The following is a 21,731-nucleotide window of genomic DNA, read 5'->3' as shown; positions in this document are numbered from 1 at the left end:
GGCAAATGAGACTAATACCTTCAAAATTCCTTAAAGCGTCGATGAGTCACGCTTCACTGTGTATGGGGCTATACCAAAGCGTGGACCTATATTTATCATATCATAGTTCTACGGACCTACAATACATTTGACCAAAATTTTATCCACCTACATCAATTCACTCGGACGCTAGAGTGATTTCCACAGACGGACGGACATGACTATATCGCACGCTGATAAAGAATATACATATGCCTTGTGTGATCTAAAATGATTATTTCGAGAAATTACAAACAGAATGACATACTTAATATACCCTCCATAGTATGCTGAACTGATTGCTGTAAAATCAATGCACTCACGAAGAGTAACTTAACGACAACTCCATATTGTGGGCATTGATAAAACTAATTATTTCATTTTAGTCCAAAATGTTTCATGGTGCAGGGTATAAAAAGTTCGGTCTGACCGAACTTAACGCTATAGCGAACCATATGTGTATGCTGTAGGGTATCACAAGCGCCCTACTTGGCTTGCAAAGGTTACATTCACAATAATATACATACCTCATCTAAGGAGAAATTTTAAATTATTTTTAAATTATATTTTTGAACGGAATAGCTTGATATTCCACAAATTCTTTTAAATCTCCCAAACGTGTTTAGCAAAAATAATGGCATTTAATGAGAATTTTGTGTGCATATCATAAAACCTGAATTGAGTAAATCAGTACATGGAAATACTCAAGTAAAAAAGACCAAAAAATAATAATAGCATCTCTAACAACACACCTCAAAATAATATAATCATTCATAAAAAATAATTCAAAACCGCTAGATCAATTGGATATTAAGTTAATTGTTGGTTTTCGATGTACATCAAAAACATTTTCACAATTCTGGCTTTTATTCATCTTCATAATGGTAATTCTTGGCGCGTAGTTTAATTAAAAATGTAATTAAACGTTTTTCTTTTCTACAGTGTTGTCATCCGATGAAGCAACAACGACTACAACATACTTTGAGAAAGACTGCAAACTTCCAGATAATTCAAATGGTATCTGTGAACTTTTAGAAAATTGTCCAACAGCCATAACGGGGAAACACATAACAGATTGTTATAAGGATGACAACAACAATAATACCTATGTTTGTTGCAAATACAACTTATGGAGCGAATATAAAAAAAGAAAAATAACAGAGGGTAGGTAATGTAATGCGTTAAAAGTTATAGTTTTTTAGATGTTCAAAAGACAGTATGACGAATAGATTTGTGCCAAAGGAACTATATGGAACTATCTAGTTCACTTCATAGTTCCACTGGAGCACATTTTTTCTATGAACAAATTGCGTATACTTAATATCACACGTTACATTTTATGATGTTACTCATCCGTTTTGGAACTAGTACAAGGAACTAGGAAGATTACCCAACTATAATGACGAATACCAGAAAAATGTATTGTGTAAAAAACCGCCAATATTTACAACAAAAAGCATTGGAAACCGTTTAAATGTTAATGTTAACACGTTTGGAATCCTATTTTTCAAATAATGTATACTCGGACACTTTGTTTTAGATATAGTGCCCTACTGTAATATTATGTCAACTTATTTTGAACTTGTTTGTACTTATTTATTATAGGATGTGGAATACCGTTCGTTAACATAATACGCGGATTACATACCAAAGAAAAAGAGTTTCCTTTTATGGTATGACCACTGTTATTATTGAAAAGCACTATGTCTTATTATTAACTGTCATTTGAATTGAATTCACTGAAAAATAAACATAAAAATAATGTTCGTCGTCCATTCCGCTAGACTTGCTCCATGTGTGGTTTTAATTGGCGGCAGCAATTTAACTGATTCTTCAAATGAACCTAAAAAAGTAGCGGAAATAATAATCCACCCAGACTATAAACGAAACGAATCATACCATGATATAGCTTTAATAAAACTCGAAACTTATACTTTGGAAACCGCAATTTGTATTTGGAGTCTCTATCCAATGGATAAGGTTAATTTAACAGCAATTGGTTATGGAACAACGCAATTTGGTGATTTTTCCTTTTTGAAATAAATAAATTTTTACCAAAATAATGTGAATATCTATTTTTAGCTGGACCAACCTCTGAAAGTTTGTTGAAAACTTATTTATCTGTTATCCACAACAAAGAATGTTCAAGACATTTTGAGGATGAACCTACCCTACCTAAGGGTATACATGAAACTCAGTTATGTGCTCAGGATTTTGTAAGGAATAGCGATACGTGTCAGGTAGTTTCATGTTGCATACATATGTATGTATACTGTGTAAATTGTCTTAACCGTTATGTTTTATTTTTAGGGCGATTCTGGAGGTCCATTGATTATGTATACTTTAAATCCAGATGGATATTATACACACTTTGTCGTAGGTATTACATCATTTGGCCGTGGTTGTGCTATGGATATACCAGGAGTATATACAAGAGTTTCGGAATATGTTGATTGGATTGACGATGTAATCAATAATAAAACTGAAAGCAATTGAGGTTACACATGGTACTCTCCAGGATGAACTGCTATGTTTAAATGAGAAAAAAACCATACTTGGTTGGAAAATCTATTCTAATTTTATTAATACTAATATTTGTCTTATGTGCTAACTTACAATAGAAATCATGGGGTAATTATTTCCAATGCCTAAAAGTAAGCGCAAATACATATTACTTTTCTATTTGCCACAACATGTGCACGGTCTGGCTGCATCTTTATGTGGATCAATCCCTTTATTATCAGTGCACATTCAGCAAGTTTTATCACTTGAGTGCTATAAGGTCATAAGTTCTTTACTATTTTTATTACAGCTACGTTAATATCTATCGCCCTAAATCACTTAAATATCTAATATTAATAATAATATTTCTCAATATACGGCACAGTTACCAAAGAGCGAAATATTTACTAAATTATCTAAAAAAAATTTGTACATCTTATTACCATATTACGGGTTTAAAAGTACTTCTTGATATCCGTACCTAATCACAAATCAACTTAATAACCCATCATTCTTTTGGGAGCATGTCCCACCACGTAAGCGGTTATTCAGTGACCACTTTGACACTTCGACAAATAAGCTAAACAATATAGCTGTGTTCCTTTACTTACCTGAGGTTACCATTTTTACTATTTGTTACCATTTTTAACTTGCAAAACGATCCTTAACCCCAAAAAGTGGTAAAACTGGCAGCACTTGTTAAGAGAGTGAGAGAGCACATATGCCTTTCTCTTCTACCACAGGCTACCAGACAAAATTTCTGCAGGTAAAAAATGTTAGAACTGATTTTTCGACTTTTGTTTGACGATTATTTCACAATGAAGAAAAAAAAATGGACGAAAAACAGAAGAAAAAGTCGAACGCTGACAAAACTAAATTAAAAACTGTGAAATAAAAAACGAAAATTGATTTTTAATGTTTCTTTTTGACATTGCTACAAGATCTACCATTTTTCCGTTCCTTTACTTTTCTGGTAAAAATGTTCATGAGAGAGCAATTTTGATACTTTTCTCTTTCACCACTTTTACCATTAAAAAAGTAAAGGAACAAAGCTTATGTATGTATAAGTTCTATATTTACAACTTAGGTGAATTTATTTCAATTTCACCACACTCAACTTTTTTTAATTTTTCCGCTGATAGGATTGAGCAATTTTCTCATTTATAGCTAAGCACACTATAAACACAGAATACACTGGACCGCGCTTACAACAGTTAATGGTAGTTTAAACACGTACAAGCCTTCGTATTTGCCCTAACAAAAACAAGTAAGAACGGCAAGGCCAAACTTTTTATACACTCCACCACGAGTTGTATGTATTGAAGTAAAATGGACCAATCAGTTTCCTTTCGTTTATGAAAGTACTTTGCGCTGCTTTTACGTTATCTGAAGAATATCGTTTTCTTTTAAATTGGGTCTTAAGACATCGAAGTTTTCTACCTAGTCAGATTCAGTTTTCTACCTATCCATTTTGGTGATATAATGTGGCTAAAAAATTAAAAGTACCAAAAATCGGGAGGTACCGTCCTATAGGTGATATTTCAACACGTGGACCTACACTGACAAATTTCTGGGGAAAAGTGTTGTAGCCCCAAAGATGACCAAATGTCAAATTTCAACAATTTCGTGGAAAAAATGTTGGTAAAGCCTTCAAAATACTGAAAATCTGGAAGTACCATTCTATGGGGGCAATATCCAAACGTGGACCTGTACTGACAAATTTCTGTGGCAGAGTTTTGTATAAATTTATTAGGGTATCCGATGAATACTTCAAGTTATTAGAAACGGAGAAAATGTGGATAAAACTTTCAAAATACTAAAAATCTGGAAGTACACAGAAAAAAATTGTAGACATTTGATAAAAAAATTCAAATATTTAATCAAAAATGTATCGATTTTCCGGCGATAAAAATGTCATATTGTAGTGACTGTAACTTGGTATTCGCAATGAGCAGAAAAATATTAGAAGAAAATAAAATCATCATCGATATTGATTCATATTTTGGTATTTTTCCAATATGAAGGAAGGTACATATCTCCAGATTTTACGTATTTTGATAGTTGTATTGTATGGTATTTCGGATTCTGAATGGGAAGAAAACATAGTTGTCTCATTGGTATTAAACCTTGTTTAAAAGAAAGCGATATTCAGCAGTTGGCTTGGCGGAAGATCTTAGTTCCATACTTTAGTACATTTGGTTGTGGATTGTATAAAACGTTAGGCCCAGCGTGGCGGAAGAGCTTAGTTCCATACTTTAGTACATTTGGTTGTGGATTGTATAAAACGTTAGGCCCAGCCAAACCTAATGCCGTTCATACTTTATTAATTTACTAATCAATGAAAATGAATTTGAGGAGGTGCTCTGATCCAAGCGACATAACCACGGTGCTCTTGAAATGGAAGGTGCTTACACGTGGAAAGCTTTTGCGGATTTGCAAAAAAAATCCAAAAACTTCCCTGGTGTAAGCGGTTTTAATATAAATTTAGTTAAAGTGTACTGTGTATAACATTGTTTTATAAGGAGACGATACAGTCAGTCCATTGTCCTAATTTGAGCTTCTATATCTCAATAACGGTTAAAACTACGAAGATATCATAAGAATCAATCTTGTAGAGAATTTTCATAGCTACAACATTTTCTTTAGTCCCATGTCAATAGGACTTTCGGTTACCAAGCAAAATCGTGAAAACCTAAAAACCCTTAAAAATGTCAACTTGAATCGCGATTTATTTAAATATCGCTCCGGCGATTTTTTTAGTTTTTTGATTTTTCACACCTATGAACATTGTAGTTTCAAAATCCGCAAAAACTTTCCCGGTGTAAGCACCTTCCATTTAAATTTGATTCAAGAGCAACGTGTAACGCATTGTCATGAGACATCGTTGATCAAAACCGGAAACGCGGTGGTGATGTCCTATGAGCTGAATCAGCCACCAGCTTTATATCCATCACAACTGTCCAGGCTGCATATGCTATTTAAATTGAGCAAACACTCCGTGATTATGTATGAACGAGTTCCGGTTTAAGGTCCATCCAACACAGTGTGTGTTGAATGGATATTGAATTCGAGGAGCAAAGATTGATTCGGTCCACAAAAATTTGGCAGCAAATAAATTGCAAAGACGATGTACGGATTATTAAGCAAGATATCTGGAGGAGTTTATTATATTCCTAATTCGAGTTGTGGGACAAATATTATGAATTGAGCCACATAAATAAGTAATATGCGTAGAAAAGTAAAATATGCTGAAATGTCAGTTGTACTTGTCTGTTCCTTTACTGTTGGGTAAAAGTGGCAATAGTTGGGAACAGCTCTCAAAGCAATTGTACTATTTTTTGGTGTTTCTCGAGTAATTTGTAGCAAAACTTCAAAATTCGTGCACGTGAATGAACGCAGCTAATATGCACGATCAACACTGCTTAATTATTATTTAGTTACGACAACAACCATTTGAACGACACATAGAATTAAATAGGCGAAAGATTAGCTTTTAAAAATAAGTATGTATGTAGAGATAATCCTAAATATTTAATTAATTACATTTGTTTCTTTCCCTGTTTTGTTCTCACTTAATCTATCCCTCTTTATTCATTCTATGCCTTCTTTTAATCGTGTCAATGCAACCAAACAGTTATCAGTTTAAAAACAATCGTTTAACGGCATCATTTAGTACACAAGTCGAAGTGTGTCAATAAACATTCTGAAATAAGTCACAAAGAAGATAGCATCGATCTGACGGCATCATTATTATTTTCGTTCAATTAAAAAAATCCCCATTTACAAAATGTTAATTATTAAAATAAATTTCTTGCTGGTTCTATGTTTACAACGTGGTGAGTAATGAAAATTGAAAATATTATGAATTTAAATTGTTGATATTAAAAGAGGAGTATCTTGGTTTTTTTAGTTTATTCTTATGGTATTAAATTCCCAACTGTTGATCCATTTCCAACGGAGTGTACACTTCCAGACAAGACCAGCGGTACATGCCTCAATTTGTTGTATTGCGCCGCAGCGTTAACTGCCAAAAATATCACATTATGCTATACGGAAAATGATGAGCAATATGTCTGTTGCCCCAACAGTCTGTGGGCTAGTATGAAACGGAGGCGTATAACAGGAGGTACGTTTAATATTTTAAATCACGACAATCAAATTTATTTTTTTTAATAGTGCACATGGTATTGTGCTAAATTTTGGTGTGAAGAATTTATTAAGTCAATGGCCTATCGTTTTATGTATTAGAATATTGCATCAACTAAAAAGGTGCGTTTTTAAGACACAGAAAATTGTTTACATGTTTAAAGTAGCAAATATTTATTTTCTCATCCCATTTCTTATAACTTACAAGGAAAACTTGCACTATCATTTTTTGATTTTGATTTATTTTACAACTTTATTTCAAATAAATACCCGATTGAAGCATATAACTGTTCTAATATCGGTCATTTCCTAGAACCTGCTATACATGTGAGCAAATACATCGAATTCAAAACTTTCTTATCCCATTTCATGATTATATGAACATTGAGTATACATTTCATTTTGAAATTTGGAAGATGTGAGAATTATTTATTTGTCATAACCGTAACATAAACAAGTAAAAAAGTATCAGTCGGCTTGGCCGACAGAGAAATACCCTCAGTCTGTGTATATTGAAACAATTTTTTCCCAAAAAAACCTATGTATTTAGAGGGTTTTAAAAATTTATGGCGTATGAAACGACAAAAATGTCGATTAGGATTAAAGAGCAAAAGTTTTGCGGAGGAAATACTTAAAGGAATGGATCGACATTGACCATTATGGAAGTGGATCTGTAGCCACTACATATGGTGCCATAAGGGGTTTTCACACCCTTCGGGCTGTTTGATCAAGAAGTGTGGATTTGCCCCTGAAAAAAACTTTAACCTTCGTACTTGAGGCAGCGAATGCAAGCTGCTTCAACAAAACTCAAAGTGATTCGATAGCAGGTCTTAAAGTGAACTTATCTGACATTTTGTTTAGGAGGTACTGGATGAAGTGGACAAATATAGTCCGTATTTGAACCTGATCTATATCTGGTAGATGTATTAGATGTGTGGACCAATTCGTCCACTTCCTTCAAAAGTTACCGGACGAACAATTTTTCCGAACATTTTTGAAATTTTGTGGGGGAGGTACCTGAAGGAGTGGACCGATATGGCTTATCTTCCAACTTAAACTATGTTTGGACAAAATATTAAAATATTACTAAGACCAAAATTTGGACCCAATCGGCATATCCGTTCGAGACATATCTTGTGCTCCAACCACCTCACACGGTGTCATAGGGGTTTTGTGCAACTTTCACGATATTTTCTCAGGAAGTATGGACTTGCCCCTGATGAAACTTGTACCGTCGTATGGGGGCAGTGAATACAAGTTGCTAAAACAAAAGTCAAAACCATTCGAGAGCAGGTCCTAAACTGAACTTATCCGAAATTTTGTGTGGGAGGTACCCGAAGGAGTGGACCGATTGAGTCCATATTGGAACCTCATCTAAGTCTGGTAAACATTTCAAGAGTTGAAAATTATTGACCAAATCGGTTACTTCCTTCAAGAGTTATCGTACGTACAAATTTTCCGAATATTTTCGAACTTTTGTGGGGGAGGTACCGGAAGGAGTGGACCGATATAACCCATCTTCGAACTTAAACTAAGTTTGGACAAAATATTACGAAAGCCAAATTTTGGACCGAATCGGTTGATCCGTTCGAGAGTTATCGTGCGCTCCAGCCAGACAGACAGACGGACGGACATTGCTCAATCGACTCCAAATTGTCTGAAACACATTTCGTCCAAACATACTTGGGGCCTAAAACCATTATTTCGATGAGGCACATTTTGCCCGTATGAAAGTGTATATACCCTCGCTAGCATAAATGCTGAGGGTATAAAAAATTTATGTACTGTCGAACTTCTCTATAATTAATTTGTTTTTAGGCACAAGTAGAAAATCCCACTCAAAATAAGGCCTCTAACGAATTTTCTCTATACGTAGTAGTAATTCGTGGGTCTCCAAGTGCTACATTATAGAAAGGTTCGATTTTATATTGTACATTATGGCAACCCAAAAAAATGTTTATACCCTCCACCATAGTACCTACCTTTTTTGAAGTTTGAGGCTCCCAGTTGTCACAAAACTGCTCTACCAAAAATGTTTAAAATAAGTCCAATTTTCGATAAAACCTCCACATAACGGTACTTCCCGATTTTCGGTATTTTGAGGGTTTTAGCAACATTTTTCCATAGATTTTCGGAATTTTTATGATTTTAGCTAAATTTTTTACCGAACTACCTGTAATTTACCATTTGATATTCCCAAAGCTCACTACAAAACGTGTCCACCAAAAAATAACATAGGTCCATATTTTGGTATAGCCCCCATATAACAGTACCTCCCGGTTTTAGGTATTTTGACGGTTTTAGCAAATTTTTGACCGAAGTACCTGTAATTTGACGTTTAAAGTTCCCAGAAGTCACCAAATATCTCCCGATATGTACCTGAAATTTGTTGTTTTAGGTTCCCAGAGGTCACAAAATATCTACACCAAAAAGTTTACAGCTAGAATTTGCCATTTGAGGGTCTCAGTGGTCAGAAAACGTATCCACCAATAATTGTCAACATAGGTCCATGTTTGGTATTGCGCCCATATAACGGTGGCTTCCTATTATAGGTATTTAGAGAATTTTAACTACTTTTTTACCTGTTACATTTGAGGTTCACAGTGATCACAAAACCTATACACCAAATACTGTCAAAATAGGTCTATGTTTCGATATCTCTCGATTTTGGTTGTTATGAGGATTTCAGCTACAATTGTTAACCAAACTTGCCGTTATTATCCATTTGAAGTTCCTAGCGGCCACAACACCTACCCACTCATATGCCCCTTAAGGGATATTTCTCGCATTTTCAACCAATCACTTAGGAATACTTATAAAATGCAGAACAAACGTTCCACATTGGGGTAAAATCCATAAAAACGGAGATTAATTCAGGGAATCATTTTAGTTACATTTTTTGACCGAACTATATGTAATTTGACGCTTGAAATTCTCAGTCGTCACCAAAAATTGCCAAAATAAGTCCATGTTTTGGTAAAGCCCCCATATAACAACGGTACATTATGATTTTCGGTACTTTGAGGATTTTATCTACAATTTTTAGCCGAAGTCGCTGTAATTTGCCATTTGAAGTAAAAATTCACCCCACCACAAACTGTTAACATAGGTCCACACTTTGATGTAATACCCACATAAAAGTGCCGGCCGATTGAAAACATTTGTTGGTACATTATCTGACATATTTTAGGCATTTGCGGTATCCGTGGTCATAAAATATCTCCACCTAATATTGTCGACAGGAAAGAAAACTAATTATTCCATTTTCGGCCCAGCCACACTCAAGGATTTTTCACTTGATATTGCTGGAATGGGTCATATCAAGAATCCGTCTATAATCCGATTCCAAGAATATTGCCAAATAATCTGTATTACTAAAACCAAAGACTAAATAAAAGGACATAAAATAATATTAAACATTTATAAAAAAACACTTTTCATTAAAACTTTTCAGATTGTGGTGTTCCGCGTTATGAAATTGTAAGAGGATTAAATACGGTGTATCGGGAATTCCCTTATATGGTTTGTCAATTTAATTTATTATAAAGTTATGAAAAAAATTGCTTTAAAAACTTTTAAAGGCAGCTCTATGTTGGGATTCTCTGTTCGAAGAGGGCGTTTATGACTATAAATGTGGTGGAGTATTAATATGGAATGAATATGTTCTGACAGCTGCACATTGTGCCATTCTAAATGGGTAAGAACACAAAATTATTCTTTTGGAAATTGTAATAAAATTGCGTTGTTTTTCCCGCTTTTGTTTAAATAACACAGTATGCCTCCAAATGTGGTTCTGGTGGGTGGAACAAATTTAACAGACTCCTCATTTAAGCCAATAAAAGTGGCTGAAGTCATAAGACATCCGTTGTATAAACCGCAACATTCATATCACGATATAGCTTTAATTAAATTGGAAGAGAATCCAGGAGAAGATCGTCTTTGTTTATGGACTCTCTACCCACTGGACGATGTTAATGTTACAGCAGTTGGTTATGGCCATACTCAGTTTGGTAATAAAATCAATGGAATTTTGACGATTTGACACTAATTCCAAGTTCCCTTTTTAGCTGGGTCTAATTCTGAAAGCCTTCTAAAGACTTACCTATCAATAATACCTAATAAGGATTGCTTCCCCCACTATGTCGGGGAAGATGCTTTGCCGCAAGGTATTGTTGACTCACATTTGTGTGCCAAAGATTCAGAAAGGCAAAGTGACACGTGTCAGGTAATTCGTGCTAGAAATTTTGTTTGAAAAAGGCTTTACATTTTATTTCTTCTAGGGTGATTCGGGTGGACCACTTATCTTGCGTTCCACTAGTCCCGAGGGATTTCAAACAGCATTCTTAGTGGGTATAACATCTTTTGGACGTGGATGTGGCTTTGACAAGCCAGGAGTGTATACAAGAGTTTCTGAATATCTTGACTGGATTGAATCAGTGATATTTAAATAAATATTCTAAGTAAATAAGAAATAAATTAAGAAAACAAGTAAGGCTTCTATCTACATGTGCATTAGGGTTATGACTTTTAGAAATATTTTTTAAAAAATGATTTCCTATAGTGAGAATGAATGAACTTTGTCCTATTAATGCCTAAAATAACATTTATTCCATTTTTTTCAAAAAAGGTTCCGCACAAATCACTTTGATTTTTTTTTGAAAAATTCTATGAAATGAAAAAAAAAAATCTCAAAAAATTATTTTCTATTGCACGAATGAATGGTCTTTTGCCTATTCATGACTAAAATAACTTGTATTCCATTTAAATTTTAAAAAAGGTCCCGCACAAACAGCTTTTATTTTTTGTGATATATTAAATAAAGTTATATACAATATTAAATGATATACATATATGTTATAATAGGATGATAAAATTGGGGCGAAACAAACGGTTATGTCATTTTTGTTATGTCGTGTGTCAGTTAAATATCTGCTTGCTGTGACTTCAAATAATTGTGAAAATTCTTAAAAAAAAAAAAACTTTAAAAGTTTTTTGTGCGGAAGCTTTTTTATCAAATCACTTGATAATCAAGATTTTATGCAATCTTAAGTTAAAACTCATCAAAATATCATACAGGGATATGAGGTTATAAAATAGTCATAACCCTAATGTGCACGTATTAAAAATAAGAAGTTTTCAGATGCATCAACACACAGAGCATTCGCCTAAATCGTTAATAGGATTTTGTATTAACGAACTATGTTGATTTGTAAGAATGTACCAACGGCACTATGTACGGTAAAACTGGTTTTTAATAGCATAGGTGGGAACTTATGATGTACCTGGTCAAAAATGGTCCTTGAAAATTCGCATATGCATTTATCGAATAAATGCGAATATATATACTAGTTAGCTTAACCACCAGTAAAACGTAGCATAATGGTTGGATGTGTGGGAGGGCATAATGGTTGCATAATATGGAGGGTATAATACTATGAAAAAACGAAAGAAAAGAAAAACAATCCCCTGCCCATGACATTTAAAATTATTCTAGGCGATTTTAATGTCAAAATTGGAAAGGAGAATATCTTTGGCCCAACAGTCGGGAAATCAGTCTCCACAGTGAAACATCTGACAATGGAATGAGGCAGAGAAACTTCGCAGCGGCAAAAAAAAAAACATGGTAGTTAGTAGTACTAGATTTAAGCATCTCCATAATCATTAGGGCATCTGGCAGCAAAGGTACGTACCCGGTTAATCGTTGCAAATAAAGCAGTACTAGATTTAAGCATCCGATATTCATTAGGGCCTCTGGCAGCAAAGGTACGTACCCGGTTAAACGTTGCAAATAATATATATCGAAAAATGATACACTAGTATCATATTGCCCATGAAGTATTGTTTGAGTCTTTCTTTGGGCATATGTCTATAAAATGTTAAGGTTAAGCCAGAAATCGGAAGCATAAAAAAACTTGTTGGCTTCAACCCATTTTTACCTATTTTTCTACATTGATGCCAACACAGCTTCCACGTAAATTAATTTTAATGGCCGATCTTATGGGATTCCTCCTTCATTTTAAAGAATGTATATCATGCTATATAGAATATGTTAACAGTTCGCGAATTCTGAATGGGTGAAACTCGGATTCATCGATTGTAAAACATTTTGGGTTTTCGCCATATATAGAAGTAGCGTAGAATATGAGGTAAAAATTTCAATCGGAACTAATTTTTGCATTTCTAATGTAACATAAAAACTTTAAACGCGTTTTTCTCAAAATACCATTTTTGTAGTCGGTGTCTACGCTACCTTCAAAACGAATGAACGTATCTGCGTATATTTTTGTGAGCTTAAATCAAAATCTTGTCTTAAAACAAGGGAATTTTTATAGGATGTGTTACCTTAAGCGAAAAGAAATTGTGGTTTTCCTATAAAATTACATTATTCAGTTTTAAGCCCAGTCCTTTAAAATAATTTGTTCCATACGCCACATTATTCGTAACTTAACAAAATAGAGCAATTTTTTGTTCCAAATGCCATGATTTTTGGGGCGGAACAATTCGTTTTTGTCTCTTTTTGTTCCATACACCACGCGGCATGGATATGATACAAAAAAAGTTCAAAGTTGTTTTGTTCCAGGCCTTATGGATATGGACAAAAAGACAGGATTTTTTTGCGTCACAAGGCGGATCTTCCATTACTGACATCTGAATATCTCAAAAACTATAGAAGATAGAAGAAAACCGATTAAAAAATCTGAAAGAGCATGGTTTAAAATCTAGTAAGTTACCTTTATTTCAAAATGTCAAAAATGGCGTATGGAACACTTAAGCATGACACTGACGATGTGGACATTGGTGTGTATTGTGCCATATCTTTCGACGTTTTTTATACCCTACACCACTACAAATATGTTAAAAATATCACACTAAAGGATGTCTCTTTGTCTGAAGCCTCTTTTGGTAGTGAACTGTTCGGAGAGGTTCTTTCCTCTTCTAAACGGTGGACCGGGTGTCAGTTAAAGTCATCTTACGAAGCCGAATGAGTTTTGGGGGATACCAAATTCTGCCATGGCTTGGAATAATTTTGAACGTGGGGGCGGCCGAAGGCTGCTTTATAATCGACAAAAAAGGTGGTAGGTGTCGATCTGCACCTCTGGTCAATGGTGGATTTACAAAGTCTAAAGTTGCATTGTTATGTCCCAATTATATCGTTGACCATAGACTTTAGTCGTTCGCACACCTTTTTTGTGGACGTGACACATGATTCACAAGTTCCAATTGTCGGGTACGCGTTCTTCCTGCCAGATTGTGCTAAGTAGCTGATATATATACCTTATCAGCTTGGTTGGTAAGCCATCGGCTCCTTATGCCTTATCCTTTAGCCGTTTGATTGTTGTCTTCATCTCACCTTACCCGGTGGTATACATTCACTATCACCTTCTGGGATTCGTCATCTTGCAAGTATTGGATACCAAAAGTTTGGAAAATGCTCTTTCCATATCCTGGCACAATATTTATATCGGTTACAAAATTATTACGCTGCCCTCTACAGGAGGATGTGCCCGTACCAAAGGCATCAGTTTGATGTTTTACTCTTTGCTAGAATTTTTGGGACTTCACTGTGGCTCCTCCACATCTCGATTTTTCGTAGTCCCGCTTTTTCATTTCTCTATTTTTCCTGCGAAAAAGAGTTTCTCATCTCCCTTTTTCTCCAGATACCTCTCTAGAGCGCTAGTGGAGGATTCTGGTATCCAAGTATGCGGCTTTTTGCAGGTTACCGATGTTCAACTTACGTTCGTACTTTATTTGCTACGTTTAATCAGGTTCTCGTGTTTTTGTGTTTTTTTTTTTTTTTTTTTTTTTTTTTTTTTTTTTTTTTGGAGACGGCCCTTATGATTTTTTAGATGTTTTAATTTGGCACTGCTAACTATCATATTTTTTGTCGCTGCGAAGTTTATCAGCCTCATAATTTGAATGTCAAGGGCAGGGTCATAAGTTTCTTCTAAGCGCTCGTAAAATATATCTTTGGTCTGTTCGTCCTTGTGTTCAGTGAGAGCATGAGGGTAAATAAAACTGATGCTGAAGTTTTAGCTTTCATCCGAATTGTTGCAACTCTTTCATTGTCTGAGGTAAAGCTGGACAACAGATGTTTTAACCTCAAATCCGCAACCACACTCCTGCTTTATGTCATGGTACCTCCAATACCGTAGGTCACCTTTAGGTGTTCTTGCGACGTCTTTCCCAATCCATCTTATTTCCTTGAGGACATATTCCGACAAAATTGTTTCTAAGTGCACTAATACAGGCTAATATATAATTGGGTTCTTTTATTTGTTTGTGTGTTTCGTGATAAAGAAATTGTCGCAAGTATAATAGAGCATTTTCCGCAATTATCATAGACAAATTTAGGTTTTTTTTTCACTTTGATAAAATAACTTATTTCTTAGCCATAATCTTTCTGGAAGTATTCTAACATCACATATACATATGTTCCCAGAAACTTCCACGAATGGAAATGAGTCTACCCAAATTCATATCAGCTAAATGATATGGTACCCTTTATGTGTCCCTAATACCCACGTACAGAGAAGCTCTACATTGCTGAAATATCCATTAAAGTACTGCAAGTGCCGTCTTACATGAACTGGTACTTTTCGATACTAAGACATTTTTGATTCATTAAAGACATTCGCACAAACTAAGTCGAAGCATTCAAATCACAGTTATGAACTCGTTCATGTAAGTCATTGTGTAAAAGCTTGTATGCAATTTTCAAACTTGTGGTCACTTATACGTATATTGTAGAGTTAGGCAATCTCGTCCAATTGAACGATCCGGATAACTATCTCGTTCAATGGACACTGGTAATTTCTTTGACAAAACTGCGTATACTTAATTTCACACGTTGGTGTTTATAATGTTACTCATTCGCCTTTGAACGAGGACAGTGATCCGGATAGTTCAATTGAACGAGATTGCCCAATTCTGCGTATATTGTGATCACTTGGTGAATTCTGAGTGAAATCAGACACTTTGAAAAAAGTGTTTTTTGATTTCCTTTATTTTTTGCTTTGTTGATGCTACTCCTCAGTAAAACAATTCAGTGCATTTAGAAATCTCTGGCTATCGGTTGCGGATATATGAGGAAAAGTCAAAATTTTTTTAGTTTCCCATAAAAAAATTTAAAACGTTTTTTGAAGCTACATGAAGGATTTTTGATGTACGGATTGAGAAAAAAATCCCGTTTTCAAATCTGTTCGAGATACTAATTTTAGTTATTGTTATTAAATTATTGCGGTTTCAATTCTGATTATAAGAATTGTTAATTTAATATTGTTAATTTATGGCTTCCTACATTCTATATGATTACAGAGGTCCCAAAACTAAAGTGAAAAAATCAAATTTTCGCAAAAATTAAGAATTCAAAAAAAGTTGGTAGCTTGAACTTGTTTTAATAAAATTCCATCCGTTTATGCATCTTAAAAATAATTTAAAATATGTACGTAATCTATACATCGCGAAGATTCAAATGAGACCAAAGCTGTAGATTTATAAAGCAAAACCAAAAATATATATTCAGCAAATTTATAAAATTGTTGTAAGAAAAAAATGTTTTCAAATTTATTTTGTAAGTTAGATGAAGAAATTGTAGGAAAATATTTCGGAGTTATTCTTAAATTTTAGACCAATATAGAGACGATTAACCAAGTTCATTTGACCATTCCATTGGTTTGAATGGTGACTCCTATTATTTTGAACGCAACTGTATATGATACGAGTAATGTATAAATGACACATTTATTTCTAGACCAAATTCCGTTGTACATTAAAATTTCATCAAAAAAGGACATATGTATATAGCGTGTTCGGTGCATCAAATACTTTATTATTTTTTTTTTCTATTATTTATTTATATACATATTTATTTATTATTCATATTATTAATTGTAACTTAGTTACACCTCTTTGCTTTAGTTTTTATGCATTTATTGCTTTAATATCTGATCTGATTTTATACAAAAAACATTTCAATGTAATAATCTATGACACACCACACAGCTCTTGTGTTCTGCGAATTCTTCTTGTTTGTTTGGTGGTTGCGTCGCACAGTGCGCAATATGAGCACTTTAGTGGAACTTTACTAATATCTTCTAAAGTAAAGGACGTAGGATACCAAAATTTTGCAAATTTGTTTCTTATATAAGTGGGTAGCATGGGGCTAAATATGGGTCAGATAGACCCGCGGTTTCCGGTAGGGCTCATGTAACGGTGGCGACCGTTTTTTGTATTCAAAGGATTTCGCTGCAAAGTAGTATATTAAGGTTTCAGAGGGTATTAAACATATGCACAAACTATTATCAATATATGTTCGCGTTTTGGTGTAGCCCCATTTCATGTCATATGACATTTACATATAATGTAAACTAGTAGTTTTTTCTGTACTGTCACATTTTTAGTGCTGAGCGTATTATAAGGCTTCTCCCCAAAAAAAAAAAAAAAAATAACAAAACAAAAAACATCAGCATTGGTCCATGCTACGGTGTGACCCAAATAACATGTATACATATGTACATATATGTATATTTTATTTACATTTTTAAATAAACAGTATTTGTTTTTTTAACTATTGTTAATGAATTATTTTTTAAAGTTCATCGTTAGGTATTATTTTAATCATTTTCTAACAACTCTAATACATCTTGAGTTATTTCACTGTGTTTTGTTTTAGGCGCTGTCCAAAGAGTTGCAATATATGGATCCGAGGAAACAAGCAGCCGGTTAAACAGATCTGTATTCGTATCAATCCTTGAAGTTTTTCTTGTAAAGAGTTCGCGATACTTCCTACAATCTTTGTTTCTTGTCCGATGGGAAGGATGCAAGAGGCTATTATATCCTTTCCATGACAGAGGACTTTATGCACACTTACTGGCATGGAGTACCAGAAATATTCCTTCAAATATAATTCTAATGTTTCTCTACAGTAATTATGGAACTTTTCAGATTGATATTAAACACTCTAACACCACTTGGAAGCGCTTAATTAAGTGGAAATTTACACCAGTGATTTCAGATGACTTTTCAGCATTTCTAAAAAATTTTCTCGCCGTATTACCATTATTAGAGTTTCCAGACTGATGTTTAGGCATATCCACGATTAAACCAAGTTCCTCCTTTAATTTTTGTTGGACGTATTTTTTTCTGTCAGCAACTTTTTGTTTCTTTTCTGGTCCTCGAGCTTGCCATGACTTTATATCTTGTCTGTATGATATATGTAAAATACATTCGAAAAATCGAATCCAGGCATGGAGGGGTGATAACCCTAGCGATAAGTAACATTCATTTATATTCTTCTTGGCTATTTCACTTATATTATTCATCTCACTAGGTTTAGCGCCACATAAGTTGCATGTTTGTGATGATGCACAGGATGATACTACGTTACCAACTTTTCCGTCAATCATACAAAAAATCATGGTTGCTGTAACGTGAAATTGCTTACCATCTATGATTACAGTAGTTGGAGTTAGTTGTTTTATTTGCTCTTTAACGTTGTTTACTTCAGAGGTAATCACGTTAGATGTTTCCTTTGCAAAAATAAACCTAATGGGACGACAGTACCATGTGGAAGAGGGAGAAGGGTTTTTCCAAATTACAGATTGACTCTCACCATCATTTATACCACTCATTTGAATCGGCACCAGTGATAAGCTAAACATATTATCATCCGAACTTTGTGAATCCATGAACTTTTGGCTATAATTAACTTGATTAGCCCCATCACAACCCCACTTTATGATAATATTTAAGGTTTCAGTGTTTGACAAAGTACAGAGCATCCGTTTTTGTCCTTTGCAAAGCCTTATTATTGTGTGGTTTAAAAGCGATTGAACTGTTACTTCAGCGGAAACTTCGGTTATTGTGACGTTCTCTGGATAGCAAGAACTTTTTGCTCTCTCTTACCAAATAATAAGGCGGATAGAAGTTGCAATCGTTCTCTTTTGCTTGATTTCGGACAACGTTGTATTGATTGGATGACAAGTTAGCATCAATAATAAGTGCTAACGCCTGGTCTGGATCTAATTTTGCTGAACTTTTCGAACAAGAAGTTAGAGCCTTTTTAATTTTATTACCTCTTTCTGGAGAACCGAGCGCCAGTTCCTTGATGATCGTTGCCGAACTTCTTTTTCCAGATTGGTATAGTTTGCTTGAAGTGGCATTGCCTAACTCCTCCTGAGTGCAAGACTTCACAAGGTTATGAACTTTTCTCATTTTCACTTTTGGATGACAATCCTTAAATTCCTTTTTGCGTCTGGTGGCCTTCGCTACATTATCAATGTCTTTGGAAACGGAACCTTGTGTTTAAGCCAACTAGAATTTTCCATCCGAAATGTCGTTAAGTTTCGCGAAGATTTAATCCACCGTATCTTTATTCTATAAACCAAACTAGTGATAGTTGACCTTATAGTACGTAGTTCATCATTTGTTAACACTGGCGAGCCCATTTTTTCCAAGAAATAAAATAAAATTTTGTCAATTTTCGGTTCTTGTTTCCACTTTTGGAAAATGAAATTAAAAGAAATTTCCGAAGTCATTTTGAAAAAACATGAATATCTCCGAAAACCGCGCGTTCCCGTATCTGTTTTATAGCTTTTCGAACAGAGGAGGATCCAATATTTCAGATTATATATATCATAACACGTGAATGTACGTAAATCACGTTTGAAATGTCCACGGAAAACAAAAAAAATTGTTTAAAAACTTAAAAAAAGCACTTCTTTCCGATTAAAACTGCGCAAAAACAATAAGATTTTTTTTGCATTTCTTAAAGAGTAAAATCTCATAAATGCTTTCTAAAATTTTAAGAAAAAGAAATAATGGCATACTGAGATACCGTTTGCCCACACCAAATCATTATATTTACTGAATCAAAAATCTATTTCTTAGAAAAAAAATATAAAACCAAAGTGCAACTTTTAAGTGCATTTCGAAACCGTTTCGCGAAATAAATCGCGAAACTGAGTTTGGGCCAATTACGGTGGGATACTTAGCTAACGATTGCAATACAAAAATAATGAATTTTATGTACTTCCAAATTTCCTTAAAGTTCCACTAAAGTGCTCATATTTCGCAGTGTGCGTCGGCTTAGTTATTTTTTCTTGAACATTCCGTTGTGTGGCTTGGTTGGTCTTGAAAATTTCGTTGTGTGGCTTGGATGGTCTTGAAAATTTCGTTAGATGGCTTGATTGACACGAAAATTATGTTAGGTGGCTTGATTGACTTGAACATTTCGTTGACTCGGCATGGCTTGATTGGTCTTGAAAATTTCGATGAGTTGACTTACATGACTGGTTGGGAGCGTTGACTTAGAACGACTTAACTTGTTTTTTCTTCCAAGGCTTGAATGGAGAAACAAGTGGCTTGTTAAGATCATCGCCATAAAATGTCGCCTCCATAACGCAGCGTGTATTTTTGCCGCGAAAATGCGATGTTTTCAACCTGTGAATTAGAGATATTCTGAAATATGCATATGTGTAGTCGAAGTTACGGTTATGAAGTTTTTCAACAAAACTCAATCAAAAATCCAACATTTAGTAAAAAAGAGATATTTTCATTAAAATATACTATTTTCACATGAAAATTTACATTTCATTAATTTCATATCTAAATATAATACATGTATTTTTTCAGGATGTTACGAGGTGGACTTTAAACCAGCCACCATTGAAGATTTTCCTGCCATTTCTTTTGGTTTATTTACAATGTACAATGAATTTCCGTATATGGTATGTTTTAATATTGTAGTACAGACTGCATAAACTCCATTTTTTAACATTTCTAATCAATAGGCTGCCTTGGGATGGGATTCGAACTTATATCCTGGAACATATGATTATAAATGTGGTGGTGTTTTAATAACTCCGAAATATGTGCTAACAGCTGCGCACTGTGCCGATTTGAGTGGGTAATTAAATGAAATACATTTTTGAAATTGTTTCTTAAACTCTTTAACACATTTCTTTTCCACACTTAAGATCATCGCCATCCGTAGCCTTGGTCGGGGGAGTGAACCTGACAGATATTTCCACATCACCTGTAAAAATTAGTAATATTATAAAACATCCCAAGTACAAACATAATGAACCCTATAACGACATAGCTCTGCTTAAATTGGAAGAAAATGTAACCACACCGTGGATTTGTCTATGGAATCAACGCGATATGCCGGAAATTACGATGACTGCTTGTGGTTATGGAAAAGAATTCTTTGGTAAGATTGATCGAAGAAAACTAAATGGTGAAGATATATGAGTAGAGCGGAAATTTTGAAATTTGGTATTATGGCAACTGTTGGCAGGGTAACGATAAAAAAGTTGTTTTGGAAAAAAATTTACTAAATTTGGTAAGAATAACTATTTAATTTATTTTTCTTACAGCTGGACCAGGTTCGGATACACTTTTGAAAGCCCATTTATCTCTAATGCCAAATAAGGAATGTTCTGAATATTACAAAAATGATACAACATTACCCCAAGGTATACTGGATACTCAGCTCTGTGCTAGAGACAGAGTTAATAACAGTGATACTTGTCAGGTAAGATATCAAACATATTACAGTATTCTTAATGAAATGTGCTTCATTATTCTGTGTTATCTGTTCTGTAGGGTGATTCAGGAGGACCCCTCATAATAAAGACTGGATACTTGAGGACATATTTAGTTGGTATAACATCATTTGGTCAGGGTTGTTCTCTGAGTATTCCAGGAGTATATACAAGAGTATCGGAATATCTCGATTGGATTGAAGAAGTTGTTTATGGGAAATTGCAATAAGTGAAAATAATAAACTTTTGTATTTTGTATTATATGTACATATATCGTAGAATAGCCTGTTTTAGATTGGCAAATCATAAATATGTATATAATTACTAAACTATTTAAATTTTGACAAATATTTGGCAATAAAACTTAATAACAAATTTTTCACGATTAAATACATCGAGGAAAAGTTAGGTGCAATTTTTCTTATTTTATAATGGAAAGCAAAAAACTATTAAAAGACATTTAGAAATAGCTTGTGGGCGATTTTTGTCGACCCATAAATAAGTTAACACAAAAACTTC

General features: G+C 34.1%; 1 protein-coding gene across 1 annotated transcript; it reads left to right on the top strand.

Annotated features, from left to right (window-relative positions):
* The first annotated feature begins 3,699 nt into the window (after positions 1-3,699).
* Positions 3,700-21,459, top strand: LOC141390709 (transmembrane protease serine 9-like). Its single transcript, XM_073963648.1, has 13 exons — positions 3,700-3,740; positions 6,155-6,356; positions 6,431-6,646; positions 10,121-10,188; positions 10,248-10,363; positions 10,441-10,676; positions 10,734-10,891; positions 10,947-11,112; positions 20,299-20,393; positions 20,457-20,572; positions 20,643-20,878; positions 21,045-21,202; positions 21,274-21,459. The coding sequence occupies exons 2-13, from the start codon at positions 6,308-6,310 to the stop codon at positions 21,439-21,441; spliced, it is 1,782 nt and encodes a 593-aa protein (XP_073819749.1). The 5' UTR covers positions 3,700-3,740; positions 6,155-6,307; the 3' UTR covers positions 21,442-21,459.
* Positions 21,460-21,731: the final 272 nt, after the last annotated feature.

This window comes from Musca autumnalis, unplaced genomic scaffold (assembly GCF_047663935.1).
Source record: "Musca autumnalis isolate F117 unplaced genomic scaffold, ASM4766393v1 scaffold_1, whole genome shotgun sequence".
NCBI lineage: Eukaryota > Metazoa > Arthropoda > Insecta > Diptera > Muscidae > Musca > Musca autumnalis.
The sequence above is the reverse complement of the archived record's forward strand: the minus strand, read 5'-3'. Positions and strand labels throughout refer to the sequence as shown.